We start from the raw sequence: 21934 nt of genomic DNA on the forward strand, positions 1-21934 counted from the left end.
ATCTACTAAATCTTTTGCATTTTTTGTTTTATTGTCTTTAATTTCAAACAACTAGCCTTGCATGTCTTTTAGCAATATATAAACCTTTTTATAAAGTAGTTTTTGAATTTTGGAGTGATTACATAGAGGTTTAGCTACAATACAGGTATACATTTGCTTCAAATTGTAAAAAATTAAGTTGTTTTTAACACCAATACCTTAAAATGTCAGCTAAAATACTTTTTTATATATATATTTAATGTATGTATTTATATGACATTTTTTTCATATTTATCTTTAACGTAAATAAACAGCCTACAAAATCAAAATACTGAAGAAATGTTTTAATGCACTACCAGATCAGTTTGTAATACAGTATACAGACACTTTGCATAATTTATACAGATCTCAAAAATAGCGTGTAACGGACCAAACATCAGTCCGTATCTGGTAACTAACTGAAATGAGACATTACAATACATCAAGTACATTGAAAATATTTAGTTTGGATTAATGTACAGCTCCCAAAGTCTTCTAGATATTCACTGAGATCTTCATAAACAGCCCATCCACTGACATGCCACCGTGAAACGCCAAACTCTTACTGTTTGACTCCTCGTGAGTGTCGCGGTTCTTCGTCGTCCTCTATAATTTGATCTGTTTCAGCCTCCTGTTCGGGTCTTTGCTGAGCATCTGTTGAGGTTTGCAGTTCTCTGGATCCAGACTCCAGTCGAAACACTGTAGGAATCTGGCCCAATATGGGACAGGTCTCCTGAAGACCAGAAATCCACTGAGACAGAGTGGCTTGGTCACCCTGGCCGGCCATACACATAGCATAAACTGCCCCCTCTTCCACTGCAGGAGCAAATCAGCAGAAAGCATTGCTTAAAATTAGGTTTTATTGCTTAAAATTAGGAATTATATGCAAATAATTCCATTTATTATCATTTTAAGAGATTAAATAAGACTTTACAGATTATTTATTATTCCATGCTGTAAATGCCATGTTTTTTTAGGGAAGCAAAAAACGCTATTTTTGTGTATATTACTTGAAATGCAAATGAGCTGCTGCTTCTTCCCGCCCCTTTTCCAGAAGTGGGCCTTCACAGCTTGTGCATCAGTTAAACTGCGGTCACACTGGACTTTTCTCCCCATAGACTTCCATTTATACGCATGCGAATGCGTCAGACCGGAAACGCAAGTTTGTGCGTCAAGTTTCGCAAATCACTGCATTGCAAAGTTCAAGCTTTGTGAACTCTGACCTGCGAAATCGCATCACTTGACTGCATGAGACCAATCGAGGATCAAAACATGACCTCTCTGGACAGAAATTTTATAAATGGACCAATCGCTTGATTTTTAAAACGTCTAATTATCTTGTTTAATCCCGCCCCTTTTCGCAGCGCTGTACGATTGCGTTGCAAGCTCAAACTCTAGTGTGACTGCGGCATTACTCTGGCAACAACAAACAAAACATCTGTCTGGCTTTTAAAGTCTGCATGAATTGCAAACTATGACTTTTTTTCGTATTGTGACTAGGGCTGCACGATTAATTGAATCTTGCAATCTTCGCAATTGGATCGCAATATTGATTCGACCTTATACGTGATCTTAATATTCTACGATTTAGCCAGTTATATTTTCAAGGTCAGGAGAGAAGCATAAAGGCGGACACACAAGTCTTCACAGCAACATGGACAGCAAATGGCTTCAAAAGTGTCACATACTGTATTTATAAGGTATAATTCACCTCAATTTCATTTCTGTCTGAAATGTAATTACACATTTGTGGGCTCAAAAAAAAAATTTTAAATCCCACGTGAGCGGACGCAGTGTTTGTTTACTACTGAGAGGACGTGCACATGCCTGCCAATAATGTCTACGTTAGTGAATAGAACCTGCATAGGCTGTGAATAACAGCTAATAAAGCTGTTAATAATGTTTAATCTGTTGCACAGAGCGATCGTTTTGAAGCCACGCGGGAAGTATGATTTCCATGTATGTTTTTTTACAGGGTGACTGCAGCCAGGAAAGTGAAACTGGTCACACATCATTTAAATTATCATATCACATTTTAGAGTTCTAATTACCACAAGCATTAGATTTTTTCCCTTTCATAGCGAACACAAGGTGTTGTGCATGAAAATAAATGTTTAACGGTGTCAGTATAACTACTCTAGCCTATATAACATTACATAAATGCAAGAGGGAATCTGATAATGACAAATGTTTAATTTTACCAGTGAGCAAATGGTCTAATAATGCTGTCAATGACAAATGACAAGCATATGTCAGCACATTTTTAAAGTCTGTTCAATTCTACCATTCCAAGTCTATACAAAATGTTGCAGTTTAATCAACAGTAGAGCTACACATAGGCCTAATATTAATATTGTTGTTTTACCATATATTTGGGTAATAACAATAATAATAGCCTACTCATATTATCCTTTATTTTACATCTACAGAATCGTGAGAAAATCGTGATCTTCGTTTTGAGCAAAAAATCGTGATTCTCATTTTAGTCAGAATCGTGCAGCTCTAATTGTGACTCAGTTCCTGGAGAAACGGAATATTAAATTAGAAAACAGTGGGAGTGGCTTGTTTTTTCTACTGCGAGCTTATTGGATGTAGTAAAGTAGGCTTTTTATTCAGAAAGATCGGGAAAAGGGTTTCGGGAGAGTTATTACAAACTAACAGACACCTCTCCTCACCATTTCTGTTTGTTGTCATAGCGCTGCCAACAATTGGAGAGGTGTGGTTAACATATTTAATGCACCTCCAACCAATACCTTACCCCCAATATAACTGAAAACAAACAGGAAGTGCGTTTTCAGATTTCAATTTTAGATTACAAGGGCAAACTATTTTTTTTCTCCTAATGGCATGCATAGATGAATTGTTCACTACAAAACTAACAATGTGAGCTAACAAAATCAATATGATTGGTTTGATTTCATGTGTACTTTAAGCCTTGCCAATCAAACGGTTTATAAGCACATAGATGAAGTATGCACACAGAATTTGGCCGTCAGATGACTCTATGCATAGAATATTGAAACATTTTTTTAATACACAAAAGGTTGTGTTGTGTTAAGAATGCTGGTTATGTCTGTGAATCTAAACAGTTGGAGAAGAAGCTGCATACTGTATAGGCCCGTCTCCACTAACTGGTACAGTTCGGGTCCCTTTTATCATGCTTGCATTTCCACTGCCTAAAGGGTACCAAGGGTACTCTTTTGGTGGGCATGGTGTACGACAAAGTTTTAGTCAACATCATTCTCGCTCAAGGAAATGTCCTATAAAGCTGTACAGGTCGTTCACATATCATATGAGAAGCACTTCTCACAAAACAGATGCTTTATACACATAAATACTTGTGTAGAAATGTTTATTACTAACTTTTCTATAAACATGAGTTGATTATAACTGCAGATCATTATTTATTAATATTTAATACAGCATTTTTGGCCATTTTTGCAGCTGTCTGTAAAGGTGGATTGTTTTGTAAACTCAATTTTGAACATGTAGACGTAAAATGTTCCCAATTTTGGCTACATCATCGTCATGTAAACATAGCCTCAGTTAATAAAGCAGTAGGAGTCTCACCGTCATCCACATTGAAACTGTGATCGTCACCCATGTCTACATTCAGATCAAGCTCCACTCGCTGAGGGAAGAACAGACTCTGCTCTGGGCAGATCATCTCAGGGTCAATTTCTTCCTCAACCTGACGAGAAATCAGATGCTTAATCTAGAATTCAAATTCTCGAAGAATCAATTGATTTTATTGTTAAGCCTTGCAGTATTAATTAATTACTACTCATTCCAAATGATTATTGGATTTGAATTAAGGATTTAAATAACATGATGCTGTTGAAAATAGTTTTTACTGCATATAGTATTATTTGATGCATAAAAACAGTTAAGCACAATTTATTTGAAAATTGATTTCCTTTGTAACATAATTAACACAGACTGTCGATTGTCTTTCAATTGACCCTTCGCTAAGCCCCACCCTCCTTAGGTACTGTTGCTACGCCTGTCAAGCTTTCGTGCCTGGCACGTCTATTACAATATGTATGTGCCGGTGTCACACAATGCCAGGGATATTAGTCATTTTTGCCGAACAGGTAAGATATCTGAGAAAGCCAGGCAAAAAAGGACAGCAGAATGCATTTCAGGGGTATATTCATGACATAAAAGGCAACCGATTAGAGAATAATTCAATCAAAATTGAAGCTAGCTTAGCTTAGCCACCTCATAAGCTGACCATTCAACGCATGCACAGCAGGAGAGGTGAAATTTTAAAATAATCTAATGATAACAAATTAAACCGTAATTTCTCTATTTTTAGTCAAAAAGCCTGATAGATTAATTGTTGTGCAATGAAATATGGCGTTACTAACCGACGAGGAAACACGCGTGAACAGTGCTTCTATAGAATTCATTTATAGAAAGAACAGCCAGAAAGGGGAAACTGATGGATTTGTGCCAAATATTAGCATCATTGACCCATAACAATCTACAGCACCTATTACTGTCAGTATGTTTGTGTGCTTTTTATACAGTTTCTATTCTAATTTGCTGTTAAGTGGAAAATAAATAAATTGAAATGCAAATCAAAGTATTGATAGCAGAAGTGAACAAGTAGATTTTCCTTACCAGCAAATATTAATCAGACATCAAATATAAAAGCAGACACTAACCGGCTACAACGCCGTCACCAATGACTAGGCCCACACGGAGTCTGTGCGCGCAGAATTCCACAGATTTCCTCAGATTTTTAGCCCATCATTAATTCTGTTTATTTACTCGAATAAATGTGTGTAAATCTATATTTATTCAGTTTTTTAATTAATTACAGTAATATTATTGACTAATATGAAAATGTTCGTCTGATTTATGTACAATGCAGTTTGTACAGTAATATTTTCTGTCTTTTAGTAGATATATTATATGAGAGACCTGCTTTGTTTACCAAATGAAGTGAATCTAATTGGATTTGCAATTTAAACATTAAATAAAAGTTAAAAAGGTATTTTTTATTTCACATATTAAGGTTTTAGTTATGATACTCCCAAAATAATTTAGCAGAAATCCGCAAATTTTTACCAAAATTCTCAGCAGAAATAGCAAAAAACATCTGCAGATTCCATCTGGCCCTACCAATGACTAAATCTCTAAAAGGCAGGTGAAAACAGTGAATATTAGCTCTGACATGGACATGAGGGTTATAAATGACTGAAAAACAGCTGCGGGTGAAGTATATTGATCGCAAGTGCTCCAATTGTGATCACATCTCCGTTTTGTTCTGTTGATATGTAATTTCAAATATTCGTAGCTTGAAACAGATGGAAATATGATTGCTATTACTATGACTACTGTTGCGAGGGCTTAAACGAAGCAGTGCTCATAATATAGAGAATACCGGTAACAGATTTGCACAATCCATACGCACAATGCTTTGGCTTGTTTACCTCTCAAAAGCTTGACAGGCCTCCTGCACGTAGCTACGGTTGCTAAGCCACGATTGGTGTGTGGCGGTTTCGGGTGTGGCTTAGCAATGGGTCAATTAATTAGATCCATCCTTGCTAAATGTATAAAAAAATTTCATCTAAACTATTAAACTAAGTTTCCACAATAATTTTAGGCAGTAAAAACTCTTCAGTTTTGATAATAATAATAAGAAGGTACTTTTACGTATTTGTAATTAAACAAATGCAGCTTTAGGCACCATAAGAGGCTAATTTCAAAAGAACATAAAATATGTGAATGTTAATATATTAAATGCCATCAGTAGCCCGATGCCAGTACCTTTTCCTCAGCTGGTATAGGGTCTGCTCTGAGTAGGTAGTAATGAACACACTTTTGCCTGAGCCACAGTGGATATGGGCCTTCCACAAACACAGGCTTGCAGGGGTTGTGTTTGGCCAGAAGAGAGCGCTGGTCTGGACTTTGAATACCTGACAACATGAAAGATGCAATAGGCTTTTTTTCGTGCTTATTTCACCAAACAATATCCAGAAATGCTATAAAAGTTAATGGCCATCATCAACTGGTTACAAACATTCTTAAAAACCTTAGGGCTTATTTAATTAATTAGTGGATAGCATCAATTTGTATTAAAAGGACCCTTTTTTTATAAACAAATGAGTTTTTCATATTTTCTGTGGCAGTAAAAAGACATGGAAAACTCATTTAATGGTTATTCCTACAGTACGTACCAACAATATGAGGACGTGTGATCTCTTCTCCTGATTCTGTGATGTCTGTTGATGGATACTGCAAAGATTAAAATATAATAAATCACATTTATCAGACTGAAAGCCATTATTTCCTAATATTGTGAAATACACACTACCATAAAAAGTATGAGAGCAATGAGATTCTTTTTAGCAGAGGCACTTTAAATACAAAATACACTACAGAGATTTATAATGTTTCTTAAATCAGAAATAAACAGTTTTCAATAGGATAATAATAATTGTTTCCTAAGAAACAAATCTGTGTATTACAATGATTGAAAAAAATGGCTGCTGAATATTCAGCATTGCATCAGTGGAATAAAAAGGGTTTCTGCAGGTTTCTTCAAGTCAAATGTAAGACTTTTTAACACTATTATGAATGAAATTTTAGGCATATACAGGGCTAAACACTAAGGATTTTTTCTAATGGTCAGGTTAACGTCTGTAAATAGTTTTTGTATTAATGGAAGATCATGTAATAGATGTGTTGCTTTAGTTTTCTAAATTAGATTAGCAAATTTATTTTGGAAAATAGGCAACGCAGTGGCGCAGTAGGTAGTGCTGTCGCCTCACAGCAAGAAGGTCGCTGGTTTGAGCCTCGGCTGGGTCAGTTGGCTTTTCTGTGTGGAGTTTGCATGTTCTCCCTGCGTTCGCGTGGGTTTCCTCTGGGTGCTTCAGTTTTTACCACAGTCCAAAGAGATGCGGTACAGGTGAATTGGGAAGGCTAAATTGTCTGTAGTGTGTGAGTGAGTGTATGGATGTTTCCCAAAGATGGGTTGCGGCTGGAAGGGCATCTGCTGCGTAAAACGTGCTGGATAAGTTGGCGGTTCATTCTGCTGTGGCGACCCCAGATTAATAAAGAGACTAAGCCGAAAAGAAAATAAATCAGTGAATGAATTTGAGAATTTTCTGTAAATGTCTTTACAGCTGTTTTGAATTGCATTTCTTTGCAATAAAAAAAACCTTAAATATAAAAAAACTGTTGTTGTGTGTCGGCCCGATAAGTTAGCTTTACCTGGACATAGGTAAATTAAGACCTGTTTAAAATGATTTAAGACCTACAACACAATATTTCAGTGAATTTAAGACTTAAGGCCTAAAACTTTAAGACTCCGTGGACACCCTGAATAAATTACATTTTAAAATATATTCAAATATAATTAATTAAATCAGAATAAAATATTAAAAATAGAAAATTTATTTTAAATTGGTATAATATTTCCAGGGTTTCCACCCTTCTTGAAAGCTCATTAATTTCAGGCATAAGGATTTAAGGCCTGGAAAATACTCAAAAACAACATAGGTGCTTGAAATTGCTTGAATTAGATTTGAAATAAAATAAAAATAGTACTGTGCTGATGTCAAAAACAGAACACAAAAACCCCCAGAAATATAATAATCTTAAAAAAAAATCTTAAATGTAAATAGAAAATAAAATATAATCATTTATCAATATTTCAAAATCTGCATTTAAACATGTTATAGGAGTTCTTTAAAAATGACTGTTTAAACAGTTAAAATGTTTGAAAATTACTCTGTAATTTGTACATTTGTAATGTAAATATTAAGTGTAAATGAAATGTTAAGTACAGTAAGGACTTTCATGGTGCTACATATGCTGTGGTATTAATTACAAAGGTGCTTGATTTAAAATGAATGGTGCTTTAAAAAAAGCCCTGAATGTGGCGTTCATGAAAAAGTGGGAACCCTGTATATCACTACACTGTACTATCACAGAAATGCAACCTTGTCAAACTTAAATAAACATACCTGGTAGATTGTTATTTTAGCATCCAGATCAGCAGCAATCCGTGTTAGACTGAATTGAGCAAGCTCTACTGGATCACTGGGAAGCACATGTGGGACGGGGTATGGGTTTGTGTGCTTGAATTTAGGAAACCAGTACATGATACGCTGGAACTTCCTTATGGGATGACTCTTCTCCCCAAAAATCTGAACCAATAAAACTTTGGTTTCTATGTTCGGCATGACACCTGGCAAAATATTGAAGGCAAAGAATTAAAAAAACAAAATAAAAATAAAAATCAATGACGCAATTTAATCAGTTTCTATTTTCTCAAAACAAAAACACACAAGTACACACCATAATTCTCCATCTGCTCCAGCACCTGGACTCCACACTCTTGCTGCCGTGGGTAGTGGTTGAACATCCTCTGTATGAAGTTTTGTGGCACAAACACCTCTTTAGGAAACACATCCAGGAGTTTGTTGTAAACGGTAACGTCACATTCGACACCAAATTCGGGCATCTTCTTCAGGGCAGCGTATATAAACTCCACATGCCCTCGTCGCCGAATGTCCTTGCTTTTGAAAACTTCCACGACCCTGTTAAATTCGACTTTGGTTTTTGAGTCTCCAGCAGCTCGGTCAAAATATCATCATGCGTGACTAAAGTTTTGTCTTTATGACGTGTCTCGTCCTCAACTAATTTTTCAATGTCTGTCCGATTTTGGCGGTCCGTGGAACACACTGCACTGCGGTGGAATGGCCTCAGGAGCTAAAAAACAAACAAGCAGAGGGGTTAAAGGGACCGTTCACAAAAAAATGAAATTGTGTCATCAAGTAAAAGGTGAGTAAATGTTCCAAACATTTCTTTATTCTGTTGAACACAAAAGAAGATATTTTGAAGAATGCTTAAAACCTGTAACCATTGACTTCCATAGTATTTTTGTTCCTACTATGGACATCAATGGTTACAGGTTTTCAGCTTTCTTCAAAATATCTTCTTTTGTGTTCAAGAGAATAAAGAAAGTTTGTAAACACTGTGTAAATAGTAGGGGTGAACTATCCCTTTAATGCAGGCACCCACAGTCTCTAATCCAGCATTATTCAGATGTAAAGATGTACCTGAACATGGATGTGCTGTGATCCAGGGGTTTTCAGATGTGCTCGGCCAGGCAGGATCACTCGCCTTACAGGGGTTCCCAAAAAACGGGAAACGCACCTGACGCACTGCAACCGTAGCAGATGATGAGAGGCGCTCATGATGACGACATCACAAATCATTTCAGATCAATTACAGATGTACTGAAATAAGCCTAGAAGGAAACAACAGAACGTATTAGAATATTTAACTCTTTGTGACAACAATGTATCTTAACGTAATTAAAAATAACTTAACCACTTGGAAGTTCTCTGTTTCTCAGGAGTTTGTCATGATATACTGTTATGTTAAAGGCATGGTTCATCCAAAACTGTAAATCTATCATTTACTCACCTTTCCCTTGTTCCAAAGTGGTTTCAAGTGGACTGGAACTCAAAGAAAGATATTTTGAAGAAGGCTGAAAACCTGTTCCTACTATAGAAGACAATAGTGACAGGTTCCCTTACTATAGAAGACAATAGTTTTTCTACTATACAAGTCAATTGTGACAGGTTTTTCCCTACTATAGAAGTCAATGGTGACAGGTTTTCCCTACTATAGAAGTCAATGGTGACAGGTTTTCCTATGATAAAAGTTGGTGACAGGTTTTCCTTCTGTAGATGTTAATGTTGACAGGTTTCTAGCTTTCTTCAAAATATCGCTTTTTAAATTATACTTTATTCTAATATTCTAATTGCTTCCCCATATTAAATAATTAGATTTGGAGCATAAAAACGGGATTTTCAAGTGGTCTCAATATTTCTTAATAGAGGTATATCTAAATGATTCAATTAAAATCAATGATCATCACTTTGTGACATCTATCTATCTATCTATCTATCTATTTATTCTGGGAATTCAATGCCAAACAAGTGTAATGCATGATTATATAATGCAACAATCACATTATCTGTGGCTTTCGCTGTTGGATTGTATCATATTTATAATTATCCGAAATAAAAAATAGACTATGAATTACAAAACAAGCGTAAATAATACTTTAAATGTACTCACGATCCCTGAATTGAGTGGGTTCATTTTGCTGTCAAGTCTCCTTCAAACACGCACCGGCGAGTTTCCTGGTGCGCCATCCACAAACCTCCCCCTGAAACGCTAGAAAGACGCATTCCCTCATATATTGGTTCCTACGTTATTCAATCCATCAACACTAGATGGCAGAGATGTATCGACTAAAAAAACTCCCATCTGCAGCTGTCAAAGTTTTGTTTTTAGTTTGCCTTTAAGCGGGGTTTTGAGAGAGGGAACGGTAGAGCAGCGGATTAGCGCGATTTATTTCAGTTTCGCTTCGCGTGGAGAGAAGGATGAATTAGAAATCAACGTTTTTTACACGGACGCGGTTTCTGGAGCGAATCCAGCCTGAGTTGCACTTGCCTCCTCATGCGAAAGATAGATTCACTCTGTGCTCATTTCCTGGATTCGTGATTTCAGAGTTACAACAACTTCTGCAATCCTCTCAGTGGCTCAGTGTTTATTGTGCGTGAGGGTCCCGCAAACACCAGGCAATGCTGCAGCTGACTGCACACACTGCCTTACTGCCAATGGGACATACTCATTTAATCCGAAAATTGTGAAATCTGCAAGGAGTGTTTGATTCAGTCATGGATGGATCTACGACCAGTCTTGGTGAGTTGATAAATACTGTCATTTACTCTGTTTATGTCTTCGTAACATGAATATAAACGAGAACTTTTGTTTTTAACGTTAGTTTGTTGTTAAAGCAACTTTTGTTTTTTTAGTTTGGTGTTTTTAGTTTGTTGTTGAGTTAACTAACTTAGTTTAGCTAAACACTATCAACAACTGAGTTTGTTAAAATGCGAATGAAGCAACGCATGCTACTGTTGACATTTAAACATGCGGTTAAAACGGTTGAAACTAAACTAAACCGTAATTAAGTTTACTTTATTTAATGAATATACACTTTTTATATGTATATCTAGTTGTTTTATTATATATGAAGCGCGTGTGTATGTAACTGCAGGGTGTAACAGTTACTGACACTGTATCAGGCTTCCCTCGTAGAAAAAAAACACCATGGTAACAAAGTTTCCGACAACGGTTACTGTAATTATTGTATTATAGCGTTTACGATTGTTTGATTTGAGCTAAAAGAGTAGCTTAAGCAAGTCTAAACTTGTTTGTTGGTCTCGTAATGTGGCCAGACAGGCTGGTGTTTTGCTGGGAGCTCTGGCTAACTGAAATGTGTCTAAAAAAATCAGAAAACAGGCCTGACTAGCGTAAGAATGCGTTCAATACTTTTAAACCAACGGCTTTAGCTAAATTAAACACAAATTCTGATAACGTATTATACACTGTAAAACCTAATAGTAAACTTTATCAAATGAAATGAGTGTAGTTAACTCAAAATGGACTGAAAGTTAATTCTGCTTATTTGAAGAGTTTTGAACTCAGTGTTGAAGGCAATGCGTTAATTAAATACCTCATTCAACTTAAATGGAGTATGTTCACAGTACTCATATTGATTGATTGATTTTTTTTTTTACTCAAATGGTTTGTAGCAATCGGTTTCCCCAAACAGTTTGAGCTGCCTTAATTTATTGGGTTTTACTGTACTCCGTTGGTTTAAGTTCTCTTCATTTATTGGGTTTATTATGTGTCTAATATTTCTTTTTTAGGCTACATGCAGATATAAACCCCTATTTTACAAGAAATGTGTTTTGTAAATACTTCAGATGTCTATCGGTGCTCTAGAACGGCCAGTTTCAGACTATCAAATGATATTTTTCCTAGCATTGATATATAGGGGAATCAAATGTATATTTATACTAAACATGTTTAATGATTAATATTTATTATAAAGATTAGAGATCAGAGAAAGCAATTTCTTACTATTAAACCCCCCATACATCTTGTTTTTAATTCGCACCTTGCTAAGAGGCTCGTTTGAATGTATTTTTAACACTAATTATAGAAACTATGGATTTTTGTGAAAACATATGATCAATTTCTGCACAAGCTGTTGTTTTTATTGATTTTTATAGTGTTTTGTGTAATCTTTTGCACTATTTGGTTTGAATTTGTGTTACATTTTGTTGTGATGTTTTTGCTTTAATGACAGACCTACACCTACAACAACAACAGCGGCAGTTCATTGCATAATTTCTGTCAACAGAATACAACAGAAAAAGAAAATTCTCACTTCCTCTGTTGGCCTGATGGCTGTTTCTTATCTTACTTTGATTGTTTCTGAAACATTGTGGCAAGCCACTTTAACAGTTATTTGTTAGAAATGACTAGTTATCTTGTTTATTTTATTTTTTAGGTCTCTATTAGTTTTATTGTTAAATAATTTACCAGACCCTGCAGGCCCGTAGCAAGCCTGGTGAAAGCGGTGGTTCTTTCTTCTCAAAAAGTGTTATCAGTAGTTATTTGCCTCATTTTCCATTTAATTATGAGATTTAAATACTGCATTTTAGTGACATTTTAAGCACTATTTTTAACTGGATTAGCTTGTCAGATGGTCATCAAAACCACACTTTCTCATGTACAAAATATTTCCCGAAGATTTGGAATAAAGAAATGTGAAAAAAAGACTTATTTTTAAATTTATTACATCATATATCATTAGGGATAAAAGGGCGTCTGTTAAAGTTTTAAACTAAAAACTGTTGCCTATGGCCATTTATTAGGCAAATAACAAACTGACCAGCACATTCAACTCAATTTTGCCATTTAAAAAATAATAATTAAAACATTTAGAATGAAAGTCACTTGTAAAATGTTTTTTTTTTCCTATTTAAGAACAATACAGTAGCGAAAGAAGACTTCTCTTATGTCAGATTGTATATTTTTGTGCACAGCTGGATGAAAAAACTCGTGAAAAATATTTGTTAGCATTGGCCAAAACGGATTAGCTGAAGTCCCACTGAAGAGGCAGCCAATAAAGGATTCCGCTTGGTCTTAAAGCCTTTTCTTTGGGTTATTAAGTTTTTTTTAGTAGTATTAATAATAATAAAATAATAATAATAATAAAGTTAGTAAATTAAACTGAAGTGCTTTGAAATGTGCAGTTTTAATTTGATGTTTGATGAAATCTCAACAGAAAAATGAAGACAGGGCGGACAGAATAGCTCCTCCACAAAAACAATAATGTTTACTTTTTATCACAGCTCTGCCAGTGAGAGTGGTCAAATGAAGCTCAAGCGCATCAAATGAAAAGCAAATGAGAAGCATCTTGAAAGGGGCGGGGCATGTCTGATTCTAGAGAGCATTAGATTGGTCAAGTATGAGGTGAGGTGAATAAAACCGTTGATCCACTTAGGCTTAAGTGAATTAAACACTAAATTTGTCACTGTTTTGGTGCACACTAGCTAATAGATATCCTTAAAACTAAACGATCTATCTAACTATCCTGAAACTAACATCTAAAATGTATTATTTTCATTTCACAAGACCTTTATATTGTTCATAGCAAAAGATCTAAATAATACTGTAAGTGTGTGCTCACATTTGTATTAATTCAGTTTTTTAGGTTAGTTTGGTCCGAACTAAGAAAAAGGAAATTTTGTATTTAGTCCATTTACTGTTTAAATAGTTCTTAATTACTGTACAAAACAAACTAAGAAAAAGTAGCTTTTATGAGGCCTCTGAAAAATGTCAGCATTCACACTTATTCAAGATGAACTACACTTACAAAACAATCACACCATTATAAGTTGTATGGTGCTTTACCCTTGGTTCAATTGCCTGGACTGAACCCAAGTTTGATTGCCTCCCCTTGCCACCTTCTCGGCTGGTTTGTTCACACCGTCTTTTTTCCTTCTGAACCCTGGTACACTTGCGTCATCAAGCTGCTGCTGCAGAAGCAAATCACCAAAATGGAAAGACAAACGCACATCACAGTCATTCTGCTTTTCCTGAATCTTTTGGTTTTGGACATACAGAAAGTGACTCCCGTCCATCTGCTGCAAAAATGTTAGAAACATTCAGAACATAATGCAATGTCTGCTGAAGCTGTTGGGCGAGACAAGCAGACATTATCACTGTGCTTGCCCTGGATCAACCCTGCTTGTCACCAAGGTACAGTACGTGATATACAGACACTCACACAGACGAATGAACGTTATAAAAACGATAGTTTGTTGTACAGTTAGCAACTTCACTTCCGTTATTTAGTACGATTGCGTTCATACCAGAAGTGAACCGGACCAGAGTTCACGCAAACCATACCCCAGGCCACCTCTTTCAAGCGGACTCGGGTACAGTTCACAGATGTGCACCTGAGTTCAGAAGACAATGTTAATTCACAAATCATAATAGTTAAATGTACTGAACTGATTCAAACGAACCCGGGTGCGGACCTAAAGTGATAGTGTAAAAGCACCCTTAATCAAGTCTATCATAAAAGAGCAGTTCCATGTAAATGTCAACCTTGCCATGAAAAAAACCCTTTTAGGTTTTTTGTGTATGCTTGTATTTTACAGAACTGTAAAAATACTCAAAAATGTCTCTGTCAGTGTTTTCAAACAATTATATATGATTTACTATTGTGACACAGGTGCCAATTTTTACATCTGTCACATCCATAACACAGAGGTGTCACATCCATAACCTAACTTTTTCCTCATAAATTCAAAAATGGAAAGTAAAATAAAATCAATCATTTTTGCTCTATAGTGAGCCAGATATATCTCAAGATAAGCAATGTTGAGTCTGAAATGAGCAGGAGCCACAGAAAACCTCCGATTTGTACAGTTTGCTTGTGTTTTTAAGGCCTGTGACTGAGCATTTCAAGAGAGTTCAGAACATTTGAGCACAAAAATGATGATGTTTGGAGGTGTAACAAAAATTTATTTTATATAATTATTTATACAGAATTGATACGATTTATGCAACAAAAAAGGTTTTCTTACTTAGAATTTTTGTCTTGTTTCTAGTTCAAATATCTACATTTCAAAGTGAAAACAAGATCATTTTACTTGCCACACTGGGAGATAATTAAAAAAAATGATTAATTCCTTCAGGTGCAAACAAAACAATATTATTACTGGATCAAAGACTTTTTAGATATTTGGACTAGAAACAGGACAAAGCAAAGGAAGAATAGCATTTCTTTGCATCATGAATATTTCATTTTTGTACCTAATTACTGTTAGACTCGCCCATAGACTCGCCAGAAAACTGCTAAATATTCAAACTGTCTTTTCATATCGCAGAAAAATAAAACATCGCAATATCAGATTCTTCCAATATTGTGCAGACCTACTGATTAGCATTATTACTTTTAAGTTGTGTAGTTTAATTCACAGAATTTCTACAAAGTGGGTTATATACTGTAAACTCGCAGACTTTGTTTGGTCACATCCATAATGCATGTCTATTTTCCTCATTTAAAATATAAAAAATGTTTACAGGTTGATATTTTTCTCATCCCATAACTCTGTGGTTACTTGTTTTGGAAAATATAAACAGATGTTTTAATATAATGTTACCATATACTTTCTCTGTGAATTTATGTTTTGAGTTTTTACTGTAAATGTCACATCCATAATGCTGGAATTGCTCAAATATAACAATCAGTTAAAATGAAAACACACCCATCCCTATTAAATTTTTATTCTAGTTTTTTTTTTACCCCAAATGTATAAAAAAGAAATACTATTTATTTAAAAAAAAAACAATGTTTAAACTGCTTGCCGTAGTTTGTTGTTTAGACGGCATTGTTGGTTAAAACTGGGTTGTCGTCGTGTGTGATATTGCTTGCAGTGTAGGTTTTCAGTGCTAAATGGATGTCTGTAGTGGTGACACCACATGTGCTTTTGTTTTGTTTACTGTCTGTTAGCATGCTGGGCCAGCGGTGAGCAGTAAATGTCATGGAGGAAGCCCTCTGGCATCATGCTTTTACCACAGATGCTTAATTTCTCCCAGCTTGTCTTTTTGTGATGGGCTTTCTGTCTATCTTGTGTGCCTCAAAGACAAGAAGATCATAATGATTGCCAAAAAGAGCAGAGAATTGATTGGTGCAATTACAGTGATTGACAAGTTGACAATGTGTCAAAGTGTCTGGCTTATGGTTTAATATTGCAGTGGAAGCATTTTTTTAGTTTGTTGTTGTTAGTCTGTAAATTCAAAAAAAGTTTTAGATGTGGAAAAGAGCTTATACATTAATGTGTTTTGAGTAATTTGTTTTAACGCTTTTATATGAATGTAAATAGTTTTACATAGGTTTCTATGGCCCTCTCCACAGGAATATTGGTATTTTGAAAACTGCAGTTTTTTCTATGAGGTTTGGCCAATCGTTCAAATGAAAACGCAGTAGGTTATTAGGTGACCGAAACTGAAACTTTCTGAAAACTCCGGCCAGGGTGAGGATTTTCCAAAACTCCAGTTACAGTGCAGTCGTGTGACCACTAAACTGAGGTTTTACCTCATGACATCGGTGTGCGCTCTGTTTTCTTCTTTCTGATTGGTCAACATGGCTGGGTTCACACCAAATTCAGAAGAAGCGATTAAAGTGAATACTTTTTTTAGGGAGGGTTTTAACCTTTAATGGATAGAACAGTGTAGAGAATTGAGAGAGGGTGATGATCGGCAAAGGACCTTGAGCTGGGAATTGAACTCAGGTTGCTGTGATGACAGCACACTAACCACTATGCTATTGGCATTGACTGATTAAAGTGAATTCTGTGAGTTTGCAGCAAACACGTCACACATTTTGCGTCATCCACACCACGGGATAGTAATCCACCGTTTTTCTTATTTTTGCATTAACTTGTATGCAGTGCAAATACTTAATTCTGCATATGAACCCAGGATGAATGGCTTTTATCACCTGTTGGTTTGCATGCCTTTATCATGTATAACAGTGCATTATTGCATTTTCATGTGGACAGAGATTTTTTTTTTAAACAAAGGCAGGGAAAACTGTGTCTATATAATGTTTAAGACGGGAAAAGCGCAAGAAACTTAAATCTGATGTTACATATACATGATAATGTGTTTTCATTATTATTTGTTTAAAAGCTTTTATGCATAAATATAAATAGTTTTAAGGTCCTGTGTCCACAAGAACATTGTTATTTCTAAATCCGCAGTTTTTTTTACACAAGGTTTGGCTATTTGTAATAAAACATGAAAAAGCAGCAGGTTATTAGGTGACCGAAACTAAAACTTTCTGAAAACTCCGGCCAGGGTGAAGATTTTCCAAAACTCCAGTTACAGTGTAGTACAGTACAGTATAATTTTACATTTTTCCAATATCGTACAGCCCTAAAATGTACGGCCAAAGCGAATAAAAATAAAACTAGAAACATGTTTAAAATTAAAGTGGGAAATATTACATAAAAAACCTGTGATATTAATGCTAATTTGATTGTAATTTGATAGAAATGTGCAAATAAAAATATATAAATATTTATCGGATTAAAGAATATACACCTAATCTACCATAGAAACACATTTACCTAGAGTATAACTTCCTTAATGCATGTCAAAAGATTAATGTGATTTTCGCTTTAATAGATGAAGTAACTTTCAAAACAAACATCTCAATCCAACACAGTCTCACGGCAATTCGTAACTTTTTTTTTTAGTGGCTAATTCGTACGAATTCGTACGATCTAATTTGTACAATTTAGTACGATTTGCTCATCCTCCAATGACGGTTGGGTTTAGGGGCGGGGTTAGGTGCCACGCCTCCTTTTTAAAATCGTACCATTTCGTACGACTGAACTCGTACGAATTCGTACGAATTAGCCACTAAACTGTCAAAACGTAAAATACTTACGTTTTCTCATGAGATCAGGCTGCTCAATCACATTATTATCTTTATCATTATCTCACATTATAATTAATCATTTTCTTTTAATAATCTGCAAAAAATAATAGGCAAAGGACCATCATCAACAATTTAGAGGACGCAGTATAAGAGAGACGCAAGATAACATTGGATTAATTCAACAATAATTAACATGTGTAGTCTTCCTCTCTAAGCACAACTAATGCATTATGAATGCAAATGGTTTCTCTGCCTGGAGGAGCTTAATTTTTTATTACTGATACATTGTGCTAGTTTCCCAGGAAATTATGATTTTATGTTCTTGCACACATGTAATGGAAATAGTGCTGCATTCACTGACATTTAAAGCAATAATTCAGTTTATTGTATAGATAAATGCTGCAACTTTGGATGGAAACATAGCTAGTGATACTAAAATAACACTGCAGTGTTCAGTTTGTTAGATGGTTTCAAGTAATCTTGGGTTTGGAAGATGTCAAGTACATGAATTAATCTTTCTTGCTAGTCTTTATGAATGTTTAGTTTTTGGCCATGCGCTGCCGAAAGACACAACAATGTTTCTTTCATAACATTCTCAACGCAAACAGATCTGAATGGGCTTGGACGAAAATTTGGAATGAATCTGTGTCATTTGTTTCTGTTTATCCTGTAGAGTCAAATAAACGTAATTGACGAAATTGTTTGTACAGAATGAAATCTGCCAGCTAGTTTCTTCAAATAAACCACCAAGGGTTTTGTATCAGGTTTTCTCTTGCTCCTTTTCACATTGTGGGAGGTGAGAGTTCTTATGTTTGAGAAGTTTGAGTAAGAATGAAGATGCAGGGGCGGACAGTGCCGGAAGCCCCGTCGTAGCCATGAACGGTGCGAGGCAGCGCTGACAGGAAAGAGCGCAGAGAAAGGTGGGCGAGCTGAAGAGTAGAAGTATCACACAGGGCTTATAATACTTTCGTTTATCATATCATGGCTCAAAGTGAAAACATGCCTGCTCATATTAGAGTTTGATTAATATTATGTTTTCTGAAAGGAATGATTTATGCCAAGGTTTGTTGAAATTGCTGCATAATCAATGATCGGCAAATGTTTCACAGGCTTGGTTCAGCTAAACTGTTTTGCATGGAGCATATGGTTTTGTAAACCACGTATGAAATGTAGTCTCTCATGAGAGTGTCATTTATTTTTAGAGTATTATTTATTTTAACATCTTTAGTTTATTTGGGCTTGCAGATGTATGCACTTTTACTCTGGAATCACGATCACTCTATAAATGCACATTTCATTACATTACTCTGAGCTGTTTGACTTAGGCTATGTCTACATGAACACAGGTATTTTCAAAACTGCACACTCAGAAATAAAGGTACAAAATCTGTCACAAAGGATACATTTTTGTTCCCAACAGGTCATTAAAGGAATATTACAAATGTGTACCTCACTAGGCCTGTCACAATAACCAATATATGGACAACACACTGACATGACCTCAATTATTTTTGGTGATGCAATATACAGCTGAAGTCAATATTATTAGCCCCATTTTTTTTCCCCAAAATGATGTTTAACAGAGCAAGGAAATTTTCACAGTATGTCTGATAATATTTTTTCTTCTGGAGAAAGTCTTATTTGTTTTATTTCAGCTAGAATAAAAGCAGTTTTTATTTAAAAAAACAACCATTTTAGGGTTAAAATTATTAGACCCTTTAAGCATTTTTTTTCGATAGTCTACAAAACAAACCATCGTTATACAATAACTTGCCTAATTACCCTAACCTGCCTAGTTAACCTAATTAACCTAGTTAAGCCTTTAAATGTCACTTTAAGCTGTATAGAAGTGTTCTGAAAAATATTTTGTCAAATATTATTTACTGTCATCATGGCAAAGATAAAATAAATCAGTTATTAGAGATGAGTTATTAAAACTAATATGTTTAGAAATTCTCTCCGTTAAACAGAAATTAGGGGAAAAATAAACAGGTGGGCAAATAATTCTGAATTTCAACTGTAAATCAACCATCCATAAAAACCAATTCTAGCAACATTTTAGCTGATTGCGCAACATCTCAGCGTCAGTATGGTTAAAACTGTAGTATTTACTATAAATTACTGTAGTATTTACTATAAATTACTATAGTAGATTTTTTTAACAACTTTGTTGTTAACATTTATTATTATTTATTTGGGATGTTTGTTTTCACATTCTTATTTCAATGCCTGTCTATTGCATTGTTAAAATTCATTCGTTCATTTTCTTATCGGCTTGGTCACTTTATTAATCAGGGGTCGTCATAGCGGAATGAACTGCCAACTTATCCAGCATATGTTTTATGCAGCGGATGCCCTTCCAGCCGCAACCCATCACTGAGAAACACCTATACACTCCCATTCACACACATACACTACCGACAATTTAGCCTACCCAATTCACCTACAGCGCTTGTCTTTGGACTTGTGGGGGAAACTGGAGCACTCGGAGGAAACCCACATGAACACAGGGAGAACATGCAAACTCTACACAGAAATGCCAACTGACCTAGCCGAGGCTTGAACCTGCGACCTTCTTGCTGTCATACCTTCTTTTGATTGCCATGTATTTTTAAGAATGTCTCAACCTTGTTGAGTAGGCTTGACAAATCTTCTCATCTGCTTAATAATGTTGAAAAAACATACTACTTTCACTTTATGAGATACACCTGAGGCTAGTATCAGGTTGAACCATTTCTGCTGTCACAACAACTGCCTTTATTCAGTGCTATAGATTAAGCAAAATGCTAGAAAAGTGCTATTATCATGATAGCATCACATAGTTGCTGCAGATTTGTTGACTGCACGTCCATAATGCAAATCTCCTGTTCCAGCACATCCCAAAGGTGCCCTATTGGATTGGGATCTTTTACTATAGAGTCCATTTAAGGGTTAGTTCACCCAAAAATGAAAATCCTGTTATTAATTACTCTTGCTGACTCAATACGTTGTACTGTCCGTAGTAAATGCACAATCTGACGACCTGATAAATCAGAGAAAATGTGTTTTCATCTAAAAATGCGAATTAACGTTATGCGCAAAACTGGATTATCGCATAAAAGACGTGTGAATAAAGCAGTGTTTCCATCTAGGCATGGGACGATAACCGTTTTCAAGGTATACCGTGGTTTGGAATAGTCAAGGTTTTAAAACCGCCAAAATTTTCTGTAATACCGTGTGTACGTTTTTTATTTACTTTTTTTGTTTTTTTTTAGGACAACAGTGTCTCCAGCAGAAAAGATATCCAAAGATGTTGTTTTAAATTGTAAAGAAATCTGTGTTTTTGAAACTAACTAAGACAGCAGAAGTTTACTGCTCCAAAATATCTTAAATCTTTCAAAACATAAAATATATTGTTTTCAAAGGAGAAAAAAAAACAGTTGTTTTTTTACCCAGACATTTAAAAAGAATATATTTTAGAGCAGTAATCACAATACCGTGAAACTGTGATATCTTTATCCAAGGTTATCATACCGTCAGAATCTTATTCCGGCCCATGCCTATTTCCATCCAACGAGGCGTTTTAGAATGACCAAAACAACAGTTCAGATGGTTTAAAGGGTGCTCAGTCTGCTGGTTTGTTTATTTACACACATTTTGATCATCAAATATCTCTTATAACAAAATCACATGACATTTGTTAATGCGCATACAGGAATTTGTTTGGTAAAAGTGTTTCCATCGTAGTTTATGTGCATCTTATCGATTAAAAAGTTTATCCTACTCAGTTATTCGCATGTGTTTTATTCGTATTTTCAAAATGTATGCGCATCTTTGCGTTTCCAGCAACCTTTTATGCGCATATCCAACATGTGCAAAAAAATAGGTGGATGGAAACATAGCTAATGACACGTTCACTAACTCACTTTCTGAAATAATGCCTCACAGCAAACATAAACATATGTAACATTAATTTTACTCATAACATTCTTGGATACTAAAGCCAGATTTTAAAAAATCTAAATTTCCTTGAGGTGGTTTGAAGTTGTCGAGCTTATTGCGTAATCAGGTTTAGCGTTCTTATCAGTT

The 21934-nt window shown here is 35.3% G+C and overlaps 2 protein-coding genes across 3 annotated transcripts in view; one reads left to right on the forward strand and one right to left on the reverse strand.

The window, feature by feature from the left end:
* Positions 1-453: 453 nt before the first annotated feature.
* ecsit (ECSIT signaling integrator) lies at positions 454-10233 on the reverse strand. The gene is given in 9 exon segments (XM_056461116.1): positions 454-834; positions 3589-3709; positions 5797-5945; positions 6207-6264; positions 7998-8221; positions 8332-8622; positions 8625-8745; positions 9096-9286; positions 10126-10233. Coding segments are annotated over 8 exon segments (1377 nt in total). The 5' UTR covers positions 9255-9286; positions 10126-10233; the 3' UTR covers positions 454-580.
* Positions 10234-10371: 138 nt separating this feature from the next.
* eml3 (EMAP like 3) overlaps positions 10372-21934 on the forward strand; it is an 84982-nt gene continuing 73419 nt past the window's right edge. Inside the window, exon 1 of one of the 2 annotated variants that reach the window (XM_056461114.1) lies at positions 10372-10755. In XM_056461114.1, coding sequence (XP_056317089.1) covers positions 10731-10755 — 25 coding nt within the window. In that variant the 5' untranslated portion in view covers positions 10372-10730. The remainder of the gene's footprint in view (positions 10756-21934) is intronic. The other variant, XM_056461115.1, reaches the window with a different exon arrangement.

This window comes from Danio aesculapii, chromosome 7 (assembly GCF_903798145.1).
Source record: "Danio aesculapii chromosome 7, fDanAes4.1, whole genome shotgun sequence".
Classification (NCBI taxonomy): Eukaryota; Metazoa; Chordata; class Actinopteri; order Cypriniformes; family Danionidae; genus Danio; species Danio aesculapii.